Here is a 24,997-nt window from a genome sequence, read left to right on the forward strand (position 1 = left end):
AAAGCACAGCGCAGACTGCTCAATGAGGTGAAGAAGAATCCTAGAGTGTCAGCTAAAGATTTAAAAAAGTCTCTGGCATATGCTAACATCCCTGTTAGAGAATCTGCGATGCGTAAAACACTAAACAAGAATGGATTTCATGGGAGGATACCACAGAGGAGGCCACTGCTATCCAAAAAAAACATTGCTGCACGTTTAGAGTTTGCACAAGAGCACCTGGATGTTCCACAGCAGTACTGGCAAAATATTCTGTGGGCAGATGAAACCAAAGTTGAGTTGTTTGGAAGAAACACACAACCCTATGTGTGGAGAAAAAGAGGCACAGCACACAAACATCAAAACCTCATCCCAACTGTGAAGTATGGTGGTGGGGGCATCATGGTTTGGGGCTGCTTTGCTGCGTCAGGGCCTGGATGGATTGCTATCATCAAAGGAAAAATTAATTCCCAAGTTTATGAAGACATTTTGCAGTAGAACTTAAGGCCATCTGTCCAGCAGCTGAAGCTCAACAGAAGATTGGTGTTGCAACAGGACAACGACCCAAAGCATAGAAGTAAATCAACAACAGAATGGATTAAACAGAAGAAAATACGCCTTCTGGAGTGGCCCAGTCAGAGTCCTGACCTCAACCCGATTGAGATGCTGTGGCATGACCTCAAGAAAGCGATTCACACGAGACATCCCAAGAATATTGCTGAACTGAAACAGTTCTGTAAAGCGGAATTGTCAATAATTACTCCTGACTGTTATGCACGTCTGATCTGCAACTACAGGAAACGTTTGGTTGAAGTTATTGCTGCCAAAAGAGGTTCAACCAGTTATTAAATCCAAGGGTTCACATACTTTTTCCACCTGCACTGTGAATGTTTACATGGTGTGTTCAATAAAAACATGGTAACATTTAAATGTTTTGTGTGTTATTAGTTTAAGCAGACTGTGATTGTCTATTGTTGTGACTTAGATGAAGATCAGATCACATTTTATGACCAATTTGTGCATAAATCCATATCATTCCAAAGGGTTCACATACCTTTTCTTGCAACTGTATATATACAAAAGGTAAAGAAAACACTTATCTTCAATGAGGCTTTGGTAGCACCAGGAACTCAGCCGAGAACCAAACACAAACTAACCACAAGTCCAACAGAAGCTTTAAACCACAAAGCATAGTGGGAGAAACAACAATAAATAGAGAAGATAAAATGACCACAATAGCCACACCTGGGAAAAGAAAGTGTGGCAAGCACCAGAAACAACACAGACGTCACTTGATCCAAAAGGAAAACGTGTCAGATCAAACCACGTGTTGCCAGTCTCACAGATCTCCTGCCACCTGTCGTGGGAACATCCTTATGTCTCGGTACGTCCGTGACAAGTGGTGGGACTGATGTCATGGGGGTCTAGGGCAGTAAATGGGTAATCTCAGTACAATTGGTGTCTAGGGCAATCAGGTGGCTAATTCCAGTATCCTTAGTAGTCTAGAGCATTGAAGGGTCTAGTGGTCATAGTGGTCTATGACAGTGAAAGGGTTAATGGCATTCCCATGGAGCAGTAACTGGTAAATGCTGCATACTCAACTCTCCAGATTTCAGCATCGTCTTGGCTGTAGCTTCCTCTTTCTTTCCTGGATATATCATACAGATTAGTACAGGGATATTGTGGTCTGTGCAGCTGTTAATGTACATAGTAGCTGCATATTTTTCTTTATGATCATGTAGAACAATTCGGGATCATTCGATCTGTTCAGCTTAAGTTTGGTGAGGTGGTTCTGTGAGCACTACTGGCTTCGACCAAAGCTAGAAACTTGACCCCTATGGCATTGCCACTACTGACTAGTGTAAAAGCAATAACACTTATTTTTATCTTTATTGGACTTTTTTGTGGATTGCTATTATCATAAGGTTGCAGACCCTGCTGTAGATGTAAGAAGTCAGTTTAGTGATTTATTTTCCTTTGTTTGGAAATTTCAAGGACTGAGCCTTGCTACAGCTTAGGAATAAAATTATATACAAAGAGAAATTTAGCTGTAATTGTGGTGAAAAAAGTGCTGTCCCTAGAAACTCGAAAATGAAAAGAAAATATGATGAGACAAGTTAATGTCCTCTTTTATAGAGTAGGAATTTACTACCCAGGTTAAAGAAACTGCCTTGTAAATGGAAAGTAAATTGCACAGCCCACATGTCTGAGGCTCGGGGAATAATCTGCTTTACATGTACAGCTGTAATTTATTAGTGAAGTCTTCTAGTGATGGCACAAGGCTAGTAGCATAGTGTAATTTCTGGACAATGAGATAACTGATATAAGTTTCCTTTTATTTGTTGTTTGAATTAATGCAGCCAGATCTTTAAGCTATTGGAGCACACATCATGACAACTATATGGAGCTTGATTTGATGAGTCTGAAGCCTGGAAGTATCCACCGAAGAGTAGCTGTATGTCCCATAAAAATCTCATTGGACGTAGATGTTTGGAAGAAAATCTATTTATTTTATGCACTTGTGCAGTGCTATTCCACAGCACTTTACAGACATTAGCATCAAGCTGTCCCCAGTGGAGCTCACAATCTGTTCCCTATCAGTATGTCTTTGGAGTGTGGGAGGAAACTGGAGTACCTGGTAGTGTTGGGCGCGAATATTCGAATCGTGAATTTTAATCGCGAATATCGCCACTTCGAGAATTCACAAAGATTTAGAATATAGTGCTTTATATTCGTGAATATACTAGATTTCTTTTCATCTGAACCCATGATCCCTCCCTGCTTCTTGCTTGTGGGCCAATGAGAAGGTTGCAATGTCTTTGTCTGAGCTTAGCAACATCCCTAGCAACCAATAGGAAAGCTGCCTACCCCTTACTATATAAGAACCTCCCCAGCAGCCATTTTCTGCAGTTTTTTGCAGTTCTGAGAAGAACAGCAGTGTCATTGCTGTGCTCTGTGCTTGGCTGTGTCATTACAGTAGATAGTTAATAAATAAATATATATATATATATATATATATATATATATTATTACAGATAGTGAGTGTGAGGTTAGATCGTGATATAGTGTAGCTGACAGGTTCCAGTGTAGTGTGATAGGTTCTGCTCTCCATACATACATGCTACAGACATAGTGCTGTGATGTCACAAGTTCACAACAATACTTAGTGCACCAATCAGTAATATGCAGTCAGACCTGCTAAAATGTGAACTTGCACGTATTGCACCAAAATATGCGCATCATTAATTGCCGATTTGCACAATCGTGAATATATTAGAGCACTCTATCTGCATATAAAGATATTGTAATGTTCTGCCATGCTAACCATTTTCTCCAGTCTCAGGAAACTTCTAGCAGCTTGAAAAATGTAGCAAAAGTGACCCACGTCTGTATTGCACGCGCAATACGCGCATATTATGTTGCCGATTTTCGCGATCAAGAAAATTATGGCAAATTCTCGAATTCGCAAATTTATGATGAATATTTGCCCAAATATTCACGAAATATTGTGAATTCTAATATTGCCCCTGCCGCTCATCACTAGTACCTGGAGGAAACCAACACAAATATGGGGAGGACATATAAACTCAATGCAGATGTTGTCCTTGGTCAGATTCAAGCCCAGCGCTGCAAGGCACCAGTGCTAAAACAAGACTGCACCTCCATAGACCTTAGGGAAAGAGGCATGCATTATACTTACAAGAGAGTATTACAAGAGAATGAAAACATACACCGCTTAAAATAGTACTTTTATAGAAAGTCCCAATTAAAATGTAATATTCTGAATTTTTTTGGGGGAAAGAAGCTGATGTCTGAATTATGTAAAAAAATAAATGAAAGCACTGTAAATCTGATGGTCAGAAATATATACAGTACTTATGTTAAGCAAGTTTTAGGCAAAAAAAAAAATCTTAATTTCCCTAGTTCGGTTCTGCCCCTTTGTTAGCATGTAGTTGGAGAGTTGTGGGAGTGTGTAACAACAATCTCTAATATTTACTTCATGAAAATTTGTGGGTGTCAAAGGCTCTTTCACCTCCCTCTGCTCTGCAATGGGAGTGAATTCAAGCTCTGTCCTGTCTGCTGTCTGACTGCTAGTCCCAGCTTTACAGTTCAATGACACTGCTGATACACACAGGATATTCCCCCTACCTGTGCAGCACGCCAGACCTGCAGGGTATAGCGAAGCGAGGTCACGGTTATAGGCAATCGAGGGTTGCTCACTGTATTGGAGAACCCTGGGCAGGCATGCGGCAGTGAATGAGAGGTAGACACAGTTCCTCTGGGGCACACTCTGTTTGTAGGGACCAGGCCTGATGGTGGATGAGGTGCCCTGGATGTTACAGGTATTTTGAGTGCCTGGGGCAAGGTCCCTGTTGGATTCGTGACGCCAGTGCCGGTAACGGTGGCACACCGATTTATAGGAAGAATAACTGAGTACTCAGTGGGTAAACCAAACGTTGCTTTACTTGGTGAACACAGTCCAACTTTGTACATACAGTTACAGGTGATTGTGATGATAATGCAGTCCCTTGAACAATACTTCACAAGCAGGTAGACTTTGAATAATGGCAGGTATTGATCATGCAAGATACTTGGAGGGCACAACGGTTAATGCTTTGCAGTGCAATGCTGCTCTATCCCCTTCAGCTATTCTAGCTGGCTGGATCCCAAGGCCCGGATGCCTAAATGCTGGCTTTAATCCTTGGTATATAAATCCTTCCTCCAGTATTGGCGCTTGCTGTACTTTCTAGAACCTCTGCCCATCAGGGTACTTATCTGACTTGTATTATCCTTGCTTGGTTGGGAAGCTGCAGGTTTCTCCCAGGAGGTGCTGTCCTGCAACTGGGGTGTCTCTACTGAGCTAATCCTAGCCTCAGGTGCTTCAGGTGGACGAAGTAACTCCTCTAGTCCCCTGGAATGAACTAACTTCCCCTGTCTGGGCCTACCTATATATGACCAGGGCTCTCTGGCTCCCTCTAACGTCTGGGAGGCTAAACTGCACCCTAATAGGCCTGACACCAGTTAACACAGGGAAATGCATACATATAACATTACAGGTAATAACAACACATTAACCCCTTTTGTGCAGTGCCCACCTTAACCTAGTGGGACACTACACCTGTTCTTCCATAATGCTCTGCAGACTTCTTTACAGCTGGTAGAAGAGTACAGAGGAGAGATCCCCACCAGTGTTTGTCAGCTCTGTGTTTGCATGGGTGAGGAGAGAGGGAAGATCCTGTACACAGCATTTATCTCCTCTGTGCCTGAAGAAGCGGAAACCCTGAAGCTGCTCAGTACCTGAGGCAGAGGAGCCTCTAGCCCTGAGTCTGTGCTGCTGATGGTAGAAGGGGTTAAACTTTGCTGAAGAATCCAGTGGGAGGGGAGACACAGGGCAGACAGCTCAGCCAGCAGATTGGGCAGTGCAGGGGGTATGACCTGGCTCTCCAACCAGCACACCCTCCACAGTGACGTTCTGTGCTCAGAGGCAGACGTGCTCCTCCTGCTCCCTCAGGCTTGTGCTCTTAACGTCATAAGAGCAGGGAAAGAAGCTGACATCACAGGTCATGTGATGCTAGCTCAGCTAACTATGAACACGGGGCCACTGTAGATGAAGTCAGTGAATTGAAAACCTCTTACATTTGTTTAGTTAGAAACATACAAAGAACAAAAAAATAACTTGTGCAACCCCTTTAATGGTCAGCGCAGCCATAGTATACTGGATATTACTATAGCCTTTGGTGGGAATTCATCATGCCCTGCACTCCAAGTTATTGGCCTTTAGAAAGTTGCAAAATCAGTTTTATTTGTGTAAAAACGTGCAACGTTTTGCATTTTTACATCACACACTTCAGTTATGAAAAGTGAGTGGGAAAGTGGCAGTGGTTACCTAAGTTAAATAGCTTCTCTCCAGATTTATCACTGCAACTTATTTTTAAAATCTCAAAAAAGACACAAATTCACTCTGTTAGGGGCGAGGCATAAAAATAAGAGTAACATTTCTATACAAAACTTTTAGGTCTAAAGATGCACCAAATTTAACAAACAATGTCCATCGTTTGATTAAGTTGCCATAAAGTAGGCCGACGCGATTAAAGAAAAACTGACTTTTTAAATATTCCCCTTGTAATTAAATTCAAACCTATTGCATGTGTGAAAATGAGGATCACTAAGAGTTAAACAGGAGAAACAGTCCATTTTACCCCCCCCCCCATGTGAATATGTAATTTGGCCACTGAAAATAAATCGTAAAGTTGTTTTTCAATAGAAACCTGCAGTGAAGGAGAGGCGGGCGCTTACTTTTTCAGTAAGTGTACGGTATCATTATGTAAGCACGAATAGATCTAATAATACCACCATACAGTGAACATTTAGTACACTTGCCAACTCTTTCAGAATGTCTAAAAGCCTCCTGAAAAAAGGAGAGAACTACCAGAAGAGTGAGGGAAATCTCTCAGGTCCAGCATGAAGGGCTGCTTTCTCCTGGAAAACATCCCTTCACGTTCACTGACTGTATGGCTGGGGTGATGTATGAAAGGGGTGGGGCACTACAGAGGGGGGGTGGTTTATGGGAATGTGATAGCTGCAGGTCACAAGATTGCATGCAACTCAGTGAATACATTTGTGCTGTAGCTTTAGTTAAAATTAATTGGCTGCATAAAAAAAAAAAAAGTGTCGGTGGAGGCTGAGCCTCCAGAGGAATAACAGCAGTTTTTTCCCAGTGCAATGCTGGGATTCATGCTGGAAACCTAGCAGACTCCATTATAGGAAATGGGATCTGTTCAGTACCAGCGGTGTTTAGTCATGCCAGACCAGAATACTGGAATTTCAAAAGCCGCTGTGAACGTAACCTAACAATGCTCAAGAATTGTTATTTTGTGGACGCTACAAGGATTTAATATAACAGATGTCTCAGGAAAGCCTGTTTTAAATCCAGTGACCTCTTCATCAAGACTGCTGTGACAACCTTGCCTGACCACTGTAGAGTTTTCTGCACAGACATGTTTGGCTCCTTGCTAAAGATGTTTTTGTAACCGTTTTTTTTTAATTAAAAATGTTTGTTTAGCTTCTGCATCTTCTTTGTTTTGCAGTACATTGCTAGCTGAGAATGCTGTTCACAGAGAAATCAGCTGAACTGTCTGTCTGATCTGTCTCTTCTTTCTTGACCATTTTTTTATTTTTTTTTATCTTAGTCAGCTAAAATTCTCACTCGAGAGAGGAGAGAGGACTGGAGTCAGCTGATAGGCAGACAATCTGTCAGATGTATTGCAAAATGGCTGCTATGTACTGTGAAACATAAAAGCTGCAGAAGATAAATAAATCAAAGTATTTAACAAAAACCTACTATGTAAAAGAAGTAGCATATCAAAATATATCTAAATTAATGGAAAAAAATTAAGGGATCAGGAAAGGGCCGGCGCCAGCACCCGGCATACCCGGGCAAGTGCCGGGGCTCACTGCCCACTGCGCAGTGTGTGCCAAGAGGGGAGGGCTGGGGCCCCAGCACTTTCTGTCCCAATCCCTGAGGAGTAGACACGTTCTGCAGAATGCGGTGATGTCACCGCTCAAAGGGAGCATTTTTGATAATAGAAGAGGGGGGGCGTATTGAATATTTGCATAGAGGCGTGGTTATGCTATGTAACTACGCCTAACACATTGGAGCTGCTGTCAGGGGGAGGAGAATCTAAGTGGCCAGCGCTCTGTTTGTGTAGAGTGGGAGTAGAGGAGCTGGGCACCTGGAACTGTGCTCCCCGTGCTCTGGAGCTATAAGAGCAGCAGGTAGGTGCTGGCCAGCGCTCTGTTTGTGTAGAGTGGGAGTAGAGGAGCTGGGCACCTGGAACTGTGCTCCCCGTGCTCTGGAGCTATAAGAGCAGCAGGTAGGTGCTGGATCCCACTGCACACTCTGCATGGAGTCTGATTCACCCTGCTGGAGTGGACTGTGACCCTGAGAACCCCTTTGCTGGACAGTGCATGGTCTATATCCCTTCCAGATCTGGAGATTTCAGGTTGCAATTAAGTTGATGGGGAGATAAGCTGTGGCTTCCCTGCACTTCAGCAACAATAGATATGTGAGGGGGCCATGGGGAGGGGGGCATTATGTTGTGTAAGGGGGCCATTGGGGGGAATCATTATACTGTGTGAGGGGGCCACTGGGGGGTTATTATACTGTATGAGAGCCCCTAACACAGTCTAATGACTCCCAGTTCCCCCCTTTCAGTATAGTGATCCCAATTGCCCTCCATACAGTATGACCCCCAGAGCTCCTCCATACAATATGACCCCCAGTGCCCCCCCCATTAAATATAATGACCCCAGTAGCCCCCATACAGTATAATGACCCCCTTTGGCCCCCTCAGACTATGACCCCCCAGTGCCCCCTATTCTGTATAATTATCCCCAGTGACCCCCATACAGTATACTGTCCTCCAGTGCCCCCTCCATACAGTATGACCCCCCCCACTGTAGTTTAATTGCTGAGTAATATGTGCAAAATACCACAAGGGGGGCCCACAGTGTCTTTATCGCCCAAGGGCCCACATGAACCTGGAGCCGGCCCTGGTTCAGAAGATGAATGATGATAGATGATAGTACCCCAGTGCCCGATGGTAGTACAAATGTGAGTTTTCCTGGTTTTATATACTGTATTGTATAGTGTTGAGCTAATTCAAGTTTATGAAGTTGGCTTCGATCCTGATTTCAGGGAAAATTTGGTTCGTAGAGAAGCCGAATTTTATCATGGTCATAAATAAATTTTCCCTAAAATAGTGTTTAAAAAAATCATACGATGAACGTGGAATCTGAGGGGTTCACTATCGTGGTTCCCCGTCATTGCGCCTGCTGCTCACAAAGAAATGCGCTTTTTGGCATAATAATTTATCATGATGCAAATTTTTGGCAAAGCAGCCGAATCAAAGTTTTGAGAACTTTGCTCGTCTCTAATATTGTACAATGGAATAAACTTTATTTATATTTTTCTTTAGAAATATCTAGAAATCTTTCTGGAATGTCCTTTAAATTATAAAATAAAAACCTTAAGGTGGCATATGTTAAGCCAGTTGTGTGACTTTTTATTACCAATAAGTATGACTTTAATTGCATTGAATGACTGAACTAGAAAAAATAGAATGACTTGTAGTATCCGAGCTTTTCCAAAAGATGGAGAAATCTGTGTTGCACTATTAACAACCAAACTTTGGCATCTGGCTTTTCATTCTAGCATGTGGTATGTCTTGGGTGTGGAGATTTTTATAGACTTCTGTACTTTAAACAGCTGGTGTGGAAAAAACGTGTCTGTTTTTTGTCAGACAGCAAAGCAAACATTATCTCATGTAGATACAGCAAAGCTGTTTGACACATATTCTGCTGGTTGTCTTCTCTATTTCTCCAAATGATCAATACTTTTCAATAGCTTTTTACATTTTTATAGTGACAAAGTAGCTTTCATTTGTGTTTAGAGTTGTTTCTTAGCACTTGAAATTTTAAAGTTAGTTCACGACCCCTATACTGACATCATTCCCTATTAGTGCCTTGGTTCCTTGCCAGTTCATGCTTTCTTGGGCAGTGGTGACCTGAACGTGGTCGGCACCAGACTGCTGCAGTTATATGTCCCGTACAACACACCATTGCCCTACTTTATTTAACAAGATATTGTGAGGTAATCTTTGATAATATTCAGGCATAGGGTCATATTGATGGAATATAAAAGAAGTAAAGTTATTTCAAGGAGTTATCCCACAAAGCGCATTTATCGCCCATCCACAGCGTAATCACCGGGTGTCCCAAGTTCTCTGTTTGAATGGAGAAGTAGATATGTAGCAGTTCTAAACTTGACTGTGATATCGTTTCACAAAAGCCATTGAAAGGGTCAATTAAAAATTTGTTGCCGACAGAGGAGTATATATAGGGGGTGCAGAGGTAGCAGTCACTGCCGGGCCCAGTAGCCTGAGGGGGCCCAAAGACCCTTGTGCCATAGAAGACACTGGCATTATAGAAAGTACATGCAGGCCAAGTTACATCTCTGGCTTGAGGGAAGGGGTAAGGTCAAGAATTTGGCATGGGGGGATGCCGTTTCAATTTTTGCCTCAGGCAGCACGAAAGCTATGTGCTTCCCTGCCAATTGGCCACAAAACTCTGATGGAAGGCGGGCACAAGCTGAACTCTTGTACAGGACCCATGAGACTTTAGCTACGCCCCTGGTTGCTGATGTATACTTAACTTGTTAGGTGCCATTTGCATGTTGGTCTACTGCTCCATTCACTTCTATGGTACTGATAGAGCGTTGCAGAGAGGTTATAAATGTTGTTTGTGGGATAACATCCCTTAGGGTCCATTCACACGTCCGTAAAATGGATCAGGATCAGTTTCACAACATTGCGGAATGGATCCGGACCCATTCATTTTCAATGGGTCCGGAAAAGATGCGGACAGTACAGAGTGTGCTTTCCGCATCCGCACTTGCGTTCCGCAAAAAATAGATGATGTCCTATTCTTGTCTGCAGACACGGACAAGAAAAGGCATTTCTATTTAAATTGACAGCTATGTGCGGTCCGCAAAATGCGGAACACACATGGCCGGTGTACGTGTTTTGCGGAACCGCAAAACACCTGCGAATGTGTGAATGGACCCTGATCTGTCAGAAGAACAGAAAAAAAATAAAGGGATCCTGTGCATCTGTTGCACATTTTGTATCCGTTTTAGCCATTTGTGTATGAGATTAGTTTTTTTGGATGGGGAAAAAAATTGATCTCAGATGGAAATGGATAAAATGGGTGCAAAATGTGCATAATGGATGCACAGGATAAAATTTTTTGACAGGAATACTGCTTTTTCTGTGACATTTGTCATGGTTTTTTCTTGCCCAAAAACACAACAACCAGTTGTAATAAAGTCTATGGGGAAATATGAAACCAGGACAAGTAATGCTTTTTTGGCTGTTCTAGTGATTTTTTTTTCTTTTTAATTATTATTTTTTGTGTGTTAATGGTAGCATGAGTACGCTCGAAGTATGGTGTTTTTCACTTGGGCATCTTTGAAAAATGCCAGAAAAAAACATTTTACAAATGTATGTGGGGATTTGCTCTGGTAGGCAGCTTATCGGACGCAGTATAGAGGCAATCACAAAGTCTTTAACTTAAATAGTTCAGTGTTTATTCACACAGAAGGCAAAACAAAATAACAGATTGCAGTCTTGGTGTTTGTTCAAACCATGGAGATTCCCCAGAACACAAACATTCACCTTGTTAGCAGTTTTTCATCAGCGGTCCCCAGCAGTCTTTAGGGGCCTGATTTCCAGCATGCGGCTCTCAGCCTTTTTGCACGGCACACATGTTCAGATCCCAAACCACAGAGACTCCACAGCTTCACTGTGAGATGTAGGATAATCCACACCACCTGACAGTGCTGACTGCTTTTTATAAGCATCCCAAGACCCGGCCTGGAACGTGGGGAGTAGCCACCCACTCAGCACTTTGGCTACTCCCAGTAAGAGCCATGTCGGATCAGCTTTTACAGCCTTACTAACCAGCTCAAGTGTCAGACTGCAATCTGCAATACTAACACTTCAGGAAAAAAAAAAAACGGCTCTTACCTCACCAAGGCCAGGAACCTCTGTGACACTTACCGACCATCAATGATGGCCCCTTGTTCCTTCCTACATGTAATAAATGTAGACAGTTGCCGAAAGGCGGCTCTGTGATAAATCCACCAGTATGGCTGTCTGACTATTCCGTGTTTATCTTTTATTTGGCCAAAATCTATTTAGAAAATCATTCAGGAAAGGTCAGAGAGGAGCTGAAGAGCAAGCCATCAGACAACCAGTCTGATGGATTTATCATAGAATGGTTTTCTGCAGCTGGCTAATAAGTGTAAACCACTTTTATACAATGGCTCACCATTCTGTCTTATAGAGGGGCTTCTGAGTAGGGGACCTCCTCTGTTATGGTCATACTCGCTAACAGATCAGATGAGCAAAGGTTGTCTTCATGAGACTCCCCCTTTAAATGAAATCTGTTACCAGCGACCTTCCTATCCAACTGTTTGCATAGACACATAACAGTAGTTCACACAGTTTTTCTTTGGTCAATCTGAGACTCCTATCCCAAGTTATATTTTTTCCTAATATGAAAACTAGGTGTTTGGTGCAATAAGGGTGTTATCATTGTTCTTGTTCCACCCAAGCTCCACTCTTTTCTGAGGCCAGCCCTCTCTGGCTACTTTTTCTACAGTCTGACTCTATCAAAGCAGCAAGGGAGGGGCTGGCCAAAGAACGGAACGGGGTTTATGTGCAACAAGAGCAATGATGATGCCCTCATTGCACCTAATTTCCATATTAGGGAAATGTATCATAACTTGGGAATGGAGCTTCAGATCAACAAAAGAAAAATAGTGCTTTAATCAAGAGAACCACAGCTATGTCTCTATCCAAACAACTGGATATGAAGGTCGCTGGTGACAGATTCCCTTTGTACCAACTTTCAAGACTTGGATTTATCCTCCATTAACTGAATAGCGGACAAGCATCCATCTAATTGGTGGTGGTCTGATCACTGGCACTATCACTGATCGTGGAAAAAAGGAGTCGCCTGTATTAATGGAGTGGTGGTCAAGCGAGCACAGTTACATTTATTCTCCATGGGACTGCTGAAAATGGCTTACTGCTGTCCTCAGCTACCTCCTTCAGCCCCACAGCGAATGGACGGCACATGTTGTGACGGCACATGTTCACTAATGCTCTTCCATTCACTCAGGGGACTCAGAACATCATTTATATGATCTGTCTCCCCTCTATGAAATAAAATGTCATTGTATAAAAGGGTCTCTCCCTCTCTTTTCATTGGGGAATAAGTTTATATATCGATATAAATCCTTTTAAGTGGGCTGAAAATATCAGTTAAATGTTGATCAATTCTGTCTGTTTTGGTGGACAATCAGAAATATATGGAAGCAGAAAGAAGCAAGAATTGGATATTTTGGATGTCAATATACTTAAAGGCAATGTACACCTTTTTGGAGGCAATTTTTGTTTATGATTGCATTTTACTCATTTCTGGCTAAAAATCATATTTTCCATTGGCCTTTATTAAAAATATTGAGCTGTTCTGTTACAAAATGTTAACAGTTTTTTCTAGCTGTGTGACTGGTACTTTCAACTTCTCTTTGTGCTGGTTATCTAATTACCCTTATCTCTAAACTACTGAGAGGTCATAAACACTTATATAAGCCACATTTTTATCAGTTACATAAGAACTGAGCTATAATGAGGGTTTATAAGGGCAGAGATAAGGAGTCCTGCTCCTGGTCTGATGTAAAAGACAGAAAATCTATAGGCTGCTACTATAGGATCTCAGCTATGTACACAAAAAAGAATTCCATATTTTTAATAAAAAAGAACTGAAAAAAAGTTTTTTTAGCTCAAAATAAGTATAATGCAATAATAAAAAAATGCCCCCAAAGGTGAAAAAAATACTGGCAGGCTTGGATTGACTGATTTTTGCGACATTTGGGGGGTGATAGCTTTTTGGATGACAGCTATTTCATGTACATGGCTAATCCTTGGTCTTTTGATGTGAACTGTCTAAGCAGTGGAGCAGAGATAAAACTCTTCAAGCTTTAAGATACAGTGAGATAGTTTTCTTCCTTCTGGAGGAGATCCAATTTGCATATTTTCCCATGGAGAATTGCCTGTAGGTCTTTCTTCAGTCAGAACCCATACCCCCTGAGAACCTGCCTTAAAACCATCAGAACTGAATTTCGGCTGCTGTGGGAAATAATAGCAATTTTTGCCTCTCCAGCTGATTATTTTACTGTATTATTTAATAGGTGTTTTATATTTCTGGTGTATTTTTTTGAATCTTGTAGTAATGATGATTTTGTTTCTCTTTCAGTTATGATGTTATCTTTGCCGGTGGCCCAGAAGAATTACTTAAAAAGTTTCAGCAATTAAACCATAAGGTTGTATTTTCTGCAGAGGCATTGATATGGCCTGATAAGCGATTAGCTGACAAGTACCCTGTGGTACGCAGTGGCAAACGATTTCTTAACTCAGGAGGCAAGTATTTTGACTTTATTTCTGTATAAAATGTATATAATATATACATAGGTTCTGGAATAGCTGATAATTCCTTTTGTCATGTGTTCCTCCTATCTGGTCTGGTCATAGTTTTTTCTATGGATTGCTGTATGCAAATTCCAGTAAGTCTTATTATTTGCTGTCTTCAGTCTCACTTGTATATCCTGGTTTGTTGCTATATTATGAAATTTGGGTTTGGAGGTGTAAGTTAATTCAATGCAAATCGTAACTGTAGTTGTTTCAAGCAACGGACTTTACTGCTGCAGAAATAACCTCAGAGCCACCATGCTGCCCAGTATCTACTGAATACATTAAATAAACCTCAGCGTGTTTTTTTTCTTCACTACTGTACTTGATGATAACAATTAGAGATGAGCGAAAACATGAAAAATTCAATTCGGCTGCTTCGCTGAATTTCACACAGAAATTTGATTTGAGACGAATTACTTAATCACAAAGTGCATCCCTTTTTATGTAGTGGGTGCAATGACAAGGAGCGGTGATTGCGCTGCCCCCACTGTCATTGAACCCCTCAGATGCCGCGTTTATTGCTAATTGCGGAATCGGAGATTAAAATTAAGGCTTTTCAGTTTAAAATCTAGTTAAAAAAAAAAAACTAAACAAAAACATCCTCATCTTATCCATTTGATCGCGGAGAGGCTGTCGTGGCCATCTTGATTGAAGACTGTGACGTCATTGATGGAGTCACTGCACTCGGCCTGCGCGGTGACGAACACGTCACCCTGTGCAACATTTTTGCACAGTTTCTTTAATCAAGATGACTGCGACAGTCTCTTCACGCGCAAATAGATTTCAGGAAAAATAGATTTGTTACCACAAATTGCGAGGTAATTCACCTTTGTGGCAAATTAAATTTTTCCTAAAATTCGGATCACAGTCCACTTCGTATACTTTTATTCGCCTAACACTTATAATAATTAATGGCAGCCATATTGGACACATAGATAACAAAAATAAAAACTGCAGAACATTAATTTTTAGGGTACTTTCACACTAGCGTTATAAGAATCTTGCAGGCAGTTTCGTTGCCGGAACTGCCTTCCGGATACGGAAATCCGTATGCAAACGGATATCATTTGTTTCTGGATCCGGATGCGGATCCGTCTGACAAATGCATTGAAATACCGGATCCGTCTCTCCGGTGTCATCCGGAAAAAATGGATACGGTATTTATTTTTTTCCCATTTTTAAAGACCAGAAAACCAGATCTGTCAATGCGGCAATTTCCTGAACACTTGGTACCGGATCTGGCATTAATACATTTCAATAGAAATTAATGCCGGAAACGGCAATCCGGCAAGTGTTCCGGAATTTTGGCCTGAGAAAATACTGCAGCATGCTGGCCAAATACCGTAAAAGGGATGGAACGGAGGACATCCGGATTGCTTTCCATTCAGAATGCATTTAGACAAAACTGAAGCGTTTTTTTTTTAAACTTTAACGCTAGTGTGAAAGTAGCCTAAGCAATCAATTGAAGGCTCATGTGCCGTAGGATCATCACACCACAGGATGGCCTGTGGTAACTGCATATGCTAGTGTTTTTGTGTTGCTGCATTGATAGAACAGTTGAAAAGGAAGGATTGGAGCTGATGTGTGCATACAGATGCAGCCAGCGCTATCTGACTCCCAAGCGTGTATTTTTGTGTGCGTTAATCTTGGCTTTCTGGATAAGTTTTCTGCAGAACATATTTTTCAAATGCACAGTCTCTTTAGTGGAGATTTCCAGACAAAAGCTTTTTATTAAGTTTTGGTGGGTTTCCATACATTGCAATGTTACTGGCTAAAGATGTTGTTAGATTCCATTGTGTGCTTTCTATCCAAAGGTCCGTAAGGTGCCTTAAATGGTGGAAGAACAGGGTCATATGAAATTACAATACTTGGTTAACCTATAACTTACACTTTCTGGCCATTCTTGTATTTAGTGGAAGAATAAAACTGTACTTTCAAATTACCAAGTTCCCCTTAAATTACAACTTCTTCTAAAACAGCCGGAAGGGCTAAGCTAAGTTTGGCACTCGGTCAAGTCTAAACAAAGTCTAAGTACTAGGAGTACAGAGTGCACGATAAGTGCACAGTTTGCAATCCATCTGCTCTGACCTTTTCTCTGGGACTCGCAACTGAGATAGGAAGGTTTTCATAGCAGCCTAAGGCCTCTTTCACACGACAGTATGTCTTTTTCAGTGTTTTGCGGTCCGTTTTAAACGGATCCGTTGTTCCGTTTTTTGTTTCCGTTGTGTTTCCGTTTCCGTTCCGTTTTTCCGTTCCGTTTTTCCGTATAGCAAATACAGTATACAGTAATTTCATAGAAAAAATTGGGCTGGGCATAACATTTTCAATAGATGGATCCGCAAAAAAACGGAACGGATACGGAAGACATACGGATGCACTTCCGTATGCATTCCGTTTTTTTGCGGACCCATAGACTTTAATGGAGCCACGGAACGTGATTTGCGGCCAAATATAGGACATGTTCTATGTTAAAACGGAACGGAAAAACGGAAATACGGAAACGGAATGCATACGGAGTACATTCCGTTTTTTTTGCGGAACCATTGAAATCAATGGTTCCGTATACGGACCGTATATGGACCGCAAAAAACGGACCGCAAAACGGGGAAAAAAAACGGCCGTGTGAAAGAGGCCTAACTCTGTTTACCATGATTCCTTTGATTTTTTGACAGAATTTTGCAGAGGATAGATCATCATTTTAAAAAAACTGCAGAACCCCTTTAAACTAGATATTATTTTATTACGTGCATTTGTTAAAAAAAAATCCAGCTCTGAATGTTTAGAATACAGGTTGCTGTGTAGTTTGAGGTGAAAGTAATATACCATTTGAATTTCAGGATTTATTGGATATTTATCAAATGTCAAAAAAATTGTTCAGCAATGGACGTTACAAGATATTGACGATGATCAACTTTTCTACACCAAAATTTACATTAACCAGCTTCAAAGGGTAAGAATTCAAATCACGGGAACTATGGGGATTGCTGCGTGGAATTTGGCAGACTGACTCGGATAGTAAAGACAGAAAAAACAAGTTACAAGTTCTATCCAGATGGCAGGAAAGGGTTATTGATTTAAGTTTGGTTAAGATTACTGCAGGTAACAAGCATCTTTTTTGACTGTGAGTAGATAAAGCTGATTCGTAGGTAGAAGTTTTGCAATAGGTGATATCTGATGTCTTAAACTATGCTCGTCTCATAGCTAGAATATGTTAACCATTTCCTGACCTCTGTTGTACATGAACGGCAAAAGACCGATCTTTGAAAATTGCGCCCTCTCATGAGTGCAACGAGCACCATAGCTACCGAGAATTGCAGACATTTAACCCCTCAGATGCCGTGGAAATTTTTGACCACGGCAGGTGAGGCAGCTTGCCCTGGGAGCACTAAGATTGGGAAAGCCTTTCATTGGTGGTGGTTGTCTGGAGCCTGCTCGAGGTTACCACCACCATAGGAATATTCCTATGAAGGCCTGCAGGTGGCAGTGCTCCATAGGAATGCATTCAATCTCCCATAGGAGGAAATGTTAAATAAATGCAGTGGGAAGCAATCTAATGATCGCTTGTTAAAGTCCTCTAGGGTGACATAAAAAAGTGAAAAAAAAGTTACAAATATAAAAATTTAAATCCCTCTTCTTTCCCTATATTAAAGATGAATAAGAAAAAAAAAATATGTTTGCAAATCCACGTCCCAATATGTCCATACTATTGAAATATTTATGTATTAATCCTGAACAGTGAATGCCAATGGTCACTTATCTGTTTTTTCATCACTTCACCTCCCAAAAAATTGAATAAAAAGGGACCAAAAAGTCATACACACTTCAAAATGGTGTCAATAAAAACTACAATTTCCCTGCAAAAAATTAGCCCTCACACAACTCTGTAGACATAGCTGTAAGTTATAGAACGCAGACTATAGTGGTGCAAAGAAACTTTAAATTATTTTTCTATTTCTATTTTTTCAGTATTTAAACACAGGAAAATATATATTTGTATCACTGTCATTGTACTGATCTGGAAAATTAAGGTAACATGTCAGTTTGTCTGCATAGGGAATACTGTAGAAATGAAACCCATAAAACTGGAACTGCTTGCTTTTTTCCAATTCCAGCCCATTTGGAATTTTATTTCCAGCTTCTCACTACTTTGTATGCATTATTAAATGGTGCCATTAGAAAATGCAACTTGTCCTGGAAAAAGTAATTGCTCACACACATATGTGAATGGAAAAAAATAAAAAATATGGCTCCAGGAATACGGGGAGTAAAAAATAAGAGTTCAAAAATGGAAAAGCGCAGGATCCTGAAGGGGTTAAATAAATTTTTTAAAGTATGGGAAGCAGCGAATATACAAAATGAAATAATTACTTAAATATAATGACCCAGGCTGAGAGGACTATGTGAATGGAAAAATAAAAAAGCTATGGCTCTTAAAAAGAAGGAAGTAAAAAACGAAGGTTTTTTGTTGCATCACAATAAGTTACAGTTTCTAAGCTATCGGTGACTACAGCAGTTTTTGCTGTATGCGTAAATGTATACATATCCTTCCATGTTCTTGGAAAATTCTTTATGCTTATACTGAAATAACATGTATCTGTAGTTTTCCTTTTATACAGCGCTTCTCCAGTATAGTCACAAGTTCTCATAAACGGCCCTCCATCACATCCTTTGTACTGTGGCCAGTTTACCAATGGGGAGCTCATCTGCAGAATAAATCATGTTAAATTTGACACCAATTTCTTTTTATGTAAAAGTGAATGAGAAGTCAGGAATAACGATGTCTGTGATTTTCGTCTGGGTTGAACAGGATGGAGGAGAATTAACTAAACTATGTAATAAAAATGAGCTGTCTTTTTCTGCAATCGCTGCCAAATCATGACTCGCTTTTCTGCCTCGACGCTCACCACATGGTGTTTTTACTTACCTCACCTCTAAGATCTCACGTACATAGAGTTCTTCATACCATAAGAGTATGCTGCCCTTTATGTGGTATAGCAAGAATACCCTATTAAAGAAATTTTACTAGGGCAAATTTTTGAGTTAGGATAAATACGTTTTCTTGACCTGCCTCTTATGTTACAGTATAGTAAATTACAAGGCTGAAGAACATTTTTTTTCTTACTCCTTATTGTAAATCCTTGGTCATTCCTCCAGGAAATCTATAAATAAGTGCTGCCATTACCCTTTATCATTGGGGCTGGTCCCTATATAAGTGCTGAGTCAAAATTGTCATTTAATTTTTAAATTTCCAGGAGGAATATTAGAGAAATCAGTTCTAACAAAATTGTTTCCATAATTGCTTTATGGAGAAAGCAAATATTTACAAAACAGATCTGTCGGGAGAGCTGATCGCCTATCAATGATGAACTAGCAGGAAGCTCCTTGTATATTAGCCTTTGTTGCATCCAGTGGGGTTGTCCACACATTTTATTTTTTTACATTTAAAAAAAAATAAAAAAATTTTAAGTACTGCAAATGCTTTCAAATAATACCTTAAGAACCACCTACCACTCCTGTTCCGATGCTACTTTTATTATTTTTAAGCATTCTATTTATTTTAAATTATAGGGGTTGTCTCACTTCAGCAAATGGCATTGATCATGTAGAGGAAGTTAATACAAGGCACTTACTAATGTATTGTGATTGTCCATATTGTCACCATTGCTGGCTAGACTCATTTTTCCATTGCATTATACACTGCTTGTTTCCCGGGATTATGGCCAGCGCTGCAGTGCTGATACGAGATGGCAGGGACATGAACTGTGTGCCTATGTGCGCTCCCATGGTCCCAGTCAGCAGAGAGGCCACCCTTTTTCCTATAGTGTGTAAGCATGGCCACCACTGCAGGATTGCAAGGTGATCGTAAACCCAAAAACAAGCAGTATATAATGCGATGGAAAAATGAGTCTAGCCAGCAATGGTGACAATATGGACAATCACAATACATTAGTAAGTGCCTTGTATTAACTTTCTCTACATGATAAATGCAGTATGCTGAAGTGAGACAACTCCTTTAAATGCATGGGCAACCCCTTTCAGTAGGACACCTATGATGATTTAATAATAGGACGCATTTAGCAGATTGCCTTTCAGTTATGTTTGTTAAAGTGCATTTAGGAGTTGAGTCAATCTTCTGCCCCCCCACAAATTTTGCTTATTTTTGTTGATGCCAAGCAGAAGTCTCAGGCCATATTCCTGTGCGTTTCCCTTGGTTTATGTCACTCAGCATTTGCAGGGGCTGGTGTCATGCCTGTATCCAGAAAGGCTTTATTGTCTAGGTATAACAGGTTCCCAAGGTATATGGCCTGATGGACCCCAAATAGTTGAAATTATTGGGGACTTGAAGGTAGATCGGTTTAGTTGCTTATGGAAGACTTGGTACATTCTATTTGTGGATTAGTAGTCAGAGGATATGAATTTTATATTTTTATATTTTATTACAGTATCTTGTACAAATATAATACATTTTTAACCCTGCCATGTCTATTGAAGCACATCTGCCAAGCCTCTGGTTGCACCATTCTATTCAGGGACTTTATTTGTCTCTCTCAGCCTTGGCAAATGACTTTCTTCTAATGCCAATTCTATGGTTGTAATAGTTTTAGAGAATAACCAAACTATTACAGTGAAATGGAAAATGTCAAAAAACATGGACTGTTTTAACAGCTTGCTGTTTTCTTCTGAACCTTTTACAGGAACACATCAACATCACCTTGGATCACAAATCTGGAATTTTCCAAAATCTAAATGGAGCAGTTGGTAAGGCAAACTGTGTTTTTCTTTCATTCCAGTGAAATGGTAATTGCTGGTTTATTGTGGGTACAATGCATTTTCAACAAAACACCATAATGATTCAACAGAGAACAATGGCTACATTATGCATTCAAATGATAGTGTGTGCACACTGCCAGAAAATGTTCCTGTGGACAGAAAAAAACTGTTTTTAGAACCTAAAGGAATGCCTTAACTTGTATACTTTTTAGAAGGGAATTTATAGTTTATAGTGTGTGCATCATGCCCATCAATAAAAATTTGTATAAATACATTTTTATTAAAAAAAGGAATCGTTGCCATATAAAAAAGATATTTTAATATCAGAATTTAGTTTAAAAAAATAACTTGACTCCTTATGGATCATCAATCTAAATGCTGATTCGTTTTTTTGTCATTAACGAGTACTTCCAGTCCTCTCCTGCCTGATCTGATATTTATCCAGCCACATGTGCAGAACCTCCCTACGATGGTTCTGGTGGAAGAGAATGTAAAGTTTAAATGAATGTTATGTTACTGTGTACTTTATACATTTCATATTTGACATCATAAAGTATGTTGTCCTTTTTAATATACCTGGATTAATTATTGTATCCATCCCCACTCTTCCTTGCAGATGAAGTTGTATTATATTTTGAAAATGGGAAAGCAAGAGCACAGAATACTCAGTATGATACCTTACCAGTTCTTGTACATGGAAATGGTCCAACAAAGGTGAGATCAGACAATACTGCATATCTATCTTCAACAAGGAAAAATAAAGTGATGACATTTTAAAGCATTTTAAATCATAGTTACATAGTTAATTTGGTTGAAAAAAGACATACGTCCATCAAGTTCCACCAAGGGATAGATGGGGACGAGAATCCCAGAAGGAAGAGAGACTCAGATTTCTACATGTTTTCATAAGCATTAATGTTTTTTATGGTTAAGAAATCATCTAAACCCTTTATAAAACTGTCCACTGTTCCTGCTGTGGCCATGTCCTGATGAAGTCTATTCCACAGATTCACAGTTCTCACAGTAAAGAAGCTTTGACGCTTCTGGAGACTGAACTTTTTCTTCTTCAGTCGGAGGCAGTGCCCCCTTGTCTTTTGAGCACATTTTACATGGAACAGCTTTTCGCCGTATTTTTTGTATGGCTCATTTATATACTTGTACAGGTTAATCATGTCCCCCCTTAGACGTCTCTTCTCAAGACTAAATAAATTCTATATTTTTAATCTTTCTTCATAACTAAGACCCACCATGCCCCTTATAATTTTAGTCGCTCTCCTCTGTACTTTTTCCAGCTGCAGTGCGTCCTTTCTATGGACTGGTGCCCAGGACTGAACTGCATATTCCAGATGAGGCCGCACCAATGCTTTGTAAAGTGGCAATATTACATCCCTGCCCCGCGAGTCCATGCCTCGTTTAATGCATGACAATATCCTGGTGGTCTTAGAAGCAGCTGATTGACATTGCATGCTGTAATTTAATCTACCATCCACAAGGACACCCACATCCTTCTCTATAAGTGACTCTCCCAGTGCTACATCACCTAAGACATACGAAGCACAGAGATTATTACTACCCAGATGCATAATTTTACATTTGTCCACATTGAACCATGTACTAAAGTTTTTTTTTACAGAATAACAAAAAAATGAATTCTTCTAGAGAACAGATTTCACTTTATCTAAATATTGTTTGGTATACCAAAGGTACCTAAATGAGAGAATGCAATTGAAGCAAGCTGTCTTTTTATCCCCATTATTGACATTTTAAAAAGTTGCCTCATCGCAGACCTCCTTTTTAATTGGCCTTTGTACCTAAAAATATTAATATTGTAAAATACATTGAAATTGTCTGTCCCATGATATTTGACCATGTAATAGTATTGGCTGACTTGCATTTTTTCTGCATATACAGATGTCGCTTAGCCCTCTGTTTCCTAACCTAATCATAATCTAATATACATATATATCGGAAGTCCCTTATTGATGCGACTTTTGTTTCATTTGACTTCTGATCTATTTTACTATTGACAGGTAATGTGTATATATAAGCTCATCTACTGTAATTTTGGTTCTCAGTTCTTACCACTAGATGGCTTTATCATAGCAGAGACCAGGCGAGGTCGCATAGGGGAGCTTGGAGTACGAAGTTAGTCAGTGTGTAGCTAAAGCCACATGTGGTGCTAGGGAGCCTGCTGATGTTGTGTGAGTGGTATGATACACTCACTCTAGAGCAATCTAGTGGTCTGACAGAAGAGCAAGTGATAGAGAGACTTAGTAAAGCTGTGCAGTGTGGTCTTTGAATGGTCACTGTCCAGCTGCCAGAGTAACCTAGCAAACTATTGTACCAATGTGGTGCTGTGCTGCTGAGTCTGAGTGTCTTCCACAAGAATAGGACAGATTGTGCAGTGTGACCTAATCAGATGCATGGGAAATAGGTTGTTTTCTTCAAATAGCAATAGGCCACTGAGGGGTGTGTCAATGGGATGAAAGTAGAGGTCAATGGTAGCAGATGATTGTGAGCCTGAGTTGAAGCTTCACAGTGGGTCACCAAAAAGTCCAGAAGGCCAGAGTTTCACCATGAAATATAAGGTGGTGACTGGTGAGCTAAAATATTTAGAGGGTTTTAGAGACTGTTTTGGCTTTGGGGGACTTCAACCCTGTGGGACCCATAGCTGAGTTTGCTTTCAACAATGAGTGTTACAAGGCATCCTGTGGAAAGTTGGAGACTGACTGTCCTGAGATCAAGAGAACTGGTATGAGAGTTCTAGTCATTGGACCAGGAAAAAAACAAGCTGTAAGGAAGAGAAGTGGAGATAGACTGGGGTCTCTGTGTTTTTTGTTGTTGTTATATATACTTTGGCAAAAGAGCTGAAATAAAACAACCCCTTTAAGGAATGAATCTATTTTATTAGACATCTGCGTGTGTCAACTTTCAATACAAAAACGTGTATATCAACTGTTACATGTTTTGTGGACTTTGTTATCCTCTCATCGAATTCTTTCACTACAGTAAGTGTCTAATTTATTAGTGTTAGTACATTTCCTAAAACTTAGTTTCATACATTCCAAGCTTCTGCTTTATTTTACAATACATTTTAACCTTTCCATCAAAGTGAGCCAGGACATAAGTTCTGGACCACAAGCTACACTTCTGCCTGCCAAACATAGGGAACAGATGTAGAAATTGAGTAGATGGACGAGAGGAAAAAGTTTAAAATGAACTCGAAGTCTGAGAAGAGTTTGATCTTCAGAAGGTAATTTTATTTCAGTAGGTGACATTTTCCTAATCTATTATATACTCTGGGTAGTGGTGGAATAAGTAACTTTCCCAGGACCCTTTATTCATATTTTGTCAGCCTTTGAAATATACCCAGGAAACAGGAATATTAGTCTAATAATGTTTGTTTGGCATTGCTGTCTCTTCAGTCTTCGTCTGAAATGAGATCTCCAAGTATAAAGTCTGAGAACACGTTTAACCACAGTGTACCTTGTTCTTGTACAAATGAACGAAAAGAAATAGAGGGATGTATTCTTCATTTGGAAACACAGTGTCATAAATATCTTCATTCTCTGAGTGACTCACCAGTTATTTTAGGATTGGTTTTCAGTCTCGACTTCTAAGTGAGGTTACGTGCACCAAAGAAGTCTGTGACTTCCCATAAGTAATTCTCTGACCTCTGGTGCTTGAGTCTGTGTTATACAGGCTTTATTGGTATTTGTTGAGTTAAATGTCTGCACATAAGGTTTCCTATTCCCTCATGAGCTGGTTCAGTCAAGTAATACGGAAAGAAGGAAACTCTATGAAAGGAGGAAAAAGGTGTCTTATGAGAGACGGGCCAGACTGTCACAGGCTGATGTCAACTGGAAAGCATTTGCTGCTCTTCCTGCTTACATTAGTTTGCGGTTTTGGTCTCATCATCTGAGTTAGTATTTTAATAGTCCCTGCATAATGTAATGTAGAGTTAAAATAATATTAAATGTATTATATTGAAATTGTTCTGTTTAATGGGCCACGGTTATTTAAGTTCTGCAGTTTTTTGCCCTAATTATGAAACCAGAGAGCAAGGGAAATTGTATATTTGAATATTTAATAGTATAGGTATAATATGTTAATGTGAGAGTTAAAACTGCAAAGAAAAATGGAATAATAATAAA

The 24,997-nt window shown here is 40.1% G+C and overlaps 1 protein-coding gene across 2 annotated transcripts in view; it reads left to right on the forward strand.

Moving 5' to 3' along the window:
- PLOD2 (procollagen-lysine,2-oxoglutarate 5-dioxygenase 2) overlaps nucleotides 1–24,997 on the forward strand; it is a 185,880-nt gene that overhangs the window by 76,182 nt on the left and 84,701 nt on the right. For both annotated transcript variants that reach the window (XM_040428046.1, XM_040428047.1), the window contains exons 4-7: nucleotides 13,858–14,021; nucleotides 16,910–17,022; nucleotides 20,768–20,831; nucleotides 21,460–21,557. In XM_040428046.1, the coding sequence (XP_040283980.1) occupies nucleotides 13,858–14,021; nucleotides 16,910–17,022; nucleotides 20,768–20,831; nucleotides 21,460–21,557 (439 nt within the window). The remainder of the gene's footprint in view (nucleotides 1–13,857; nucleotides 14,022–16,909; nucleotides 17,023–20,767; nucleotides 20,832–21,459; nucleotides 21,558–24,997) is intronic.

Source organism: Bufo bufo, chromosome 4 (assembly GCF_905171765.1).
Source record: "Bufo bufo chromosome 4, aBufBuf1.1, whole genome shotgun sequence".
Lineage (NCBI taxonomy): Eukaryota > Metazoa > Chordata > Amphibia > Anura > Bufonidae > Bufo > Bufo bufo.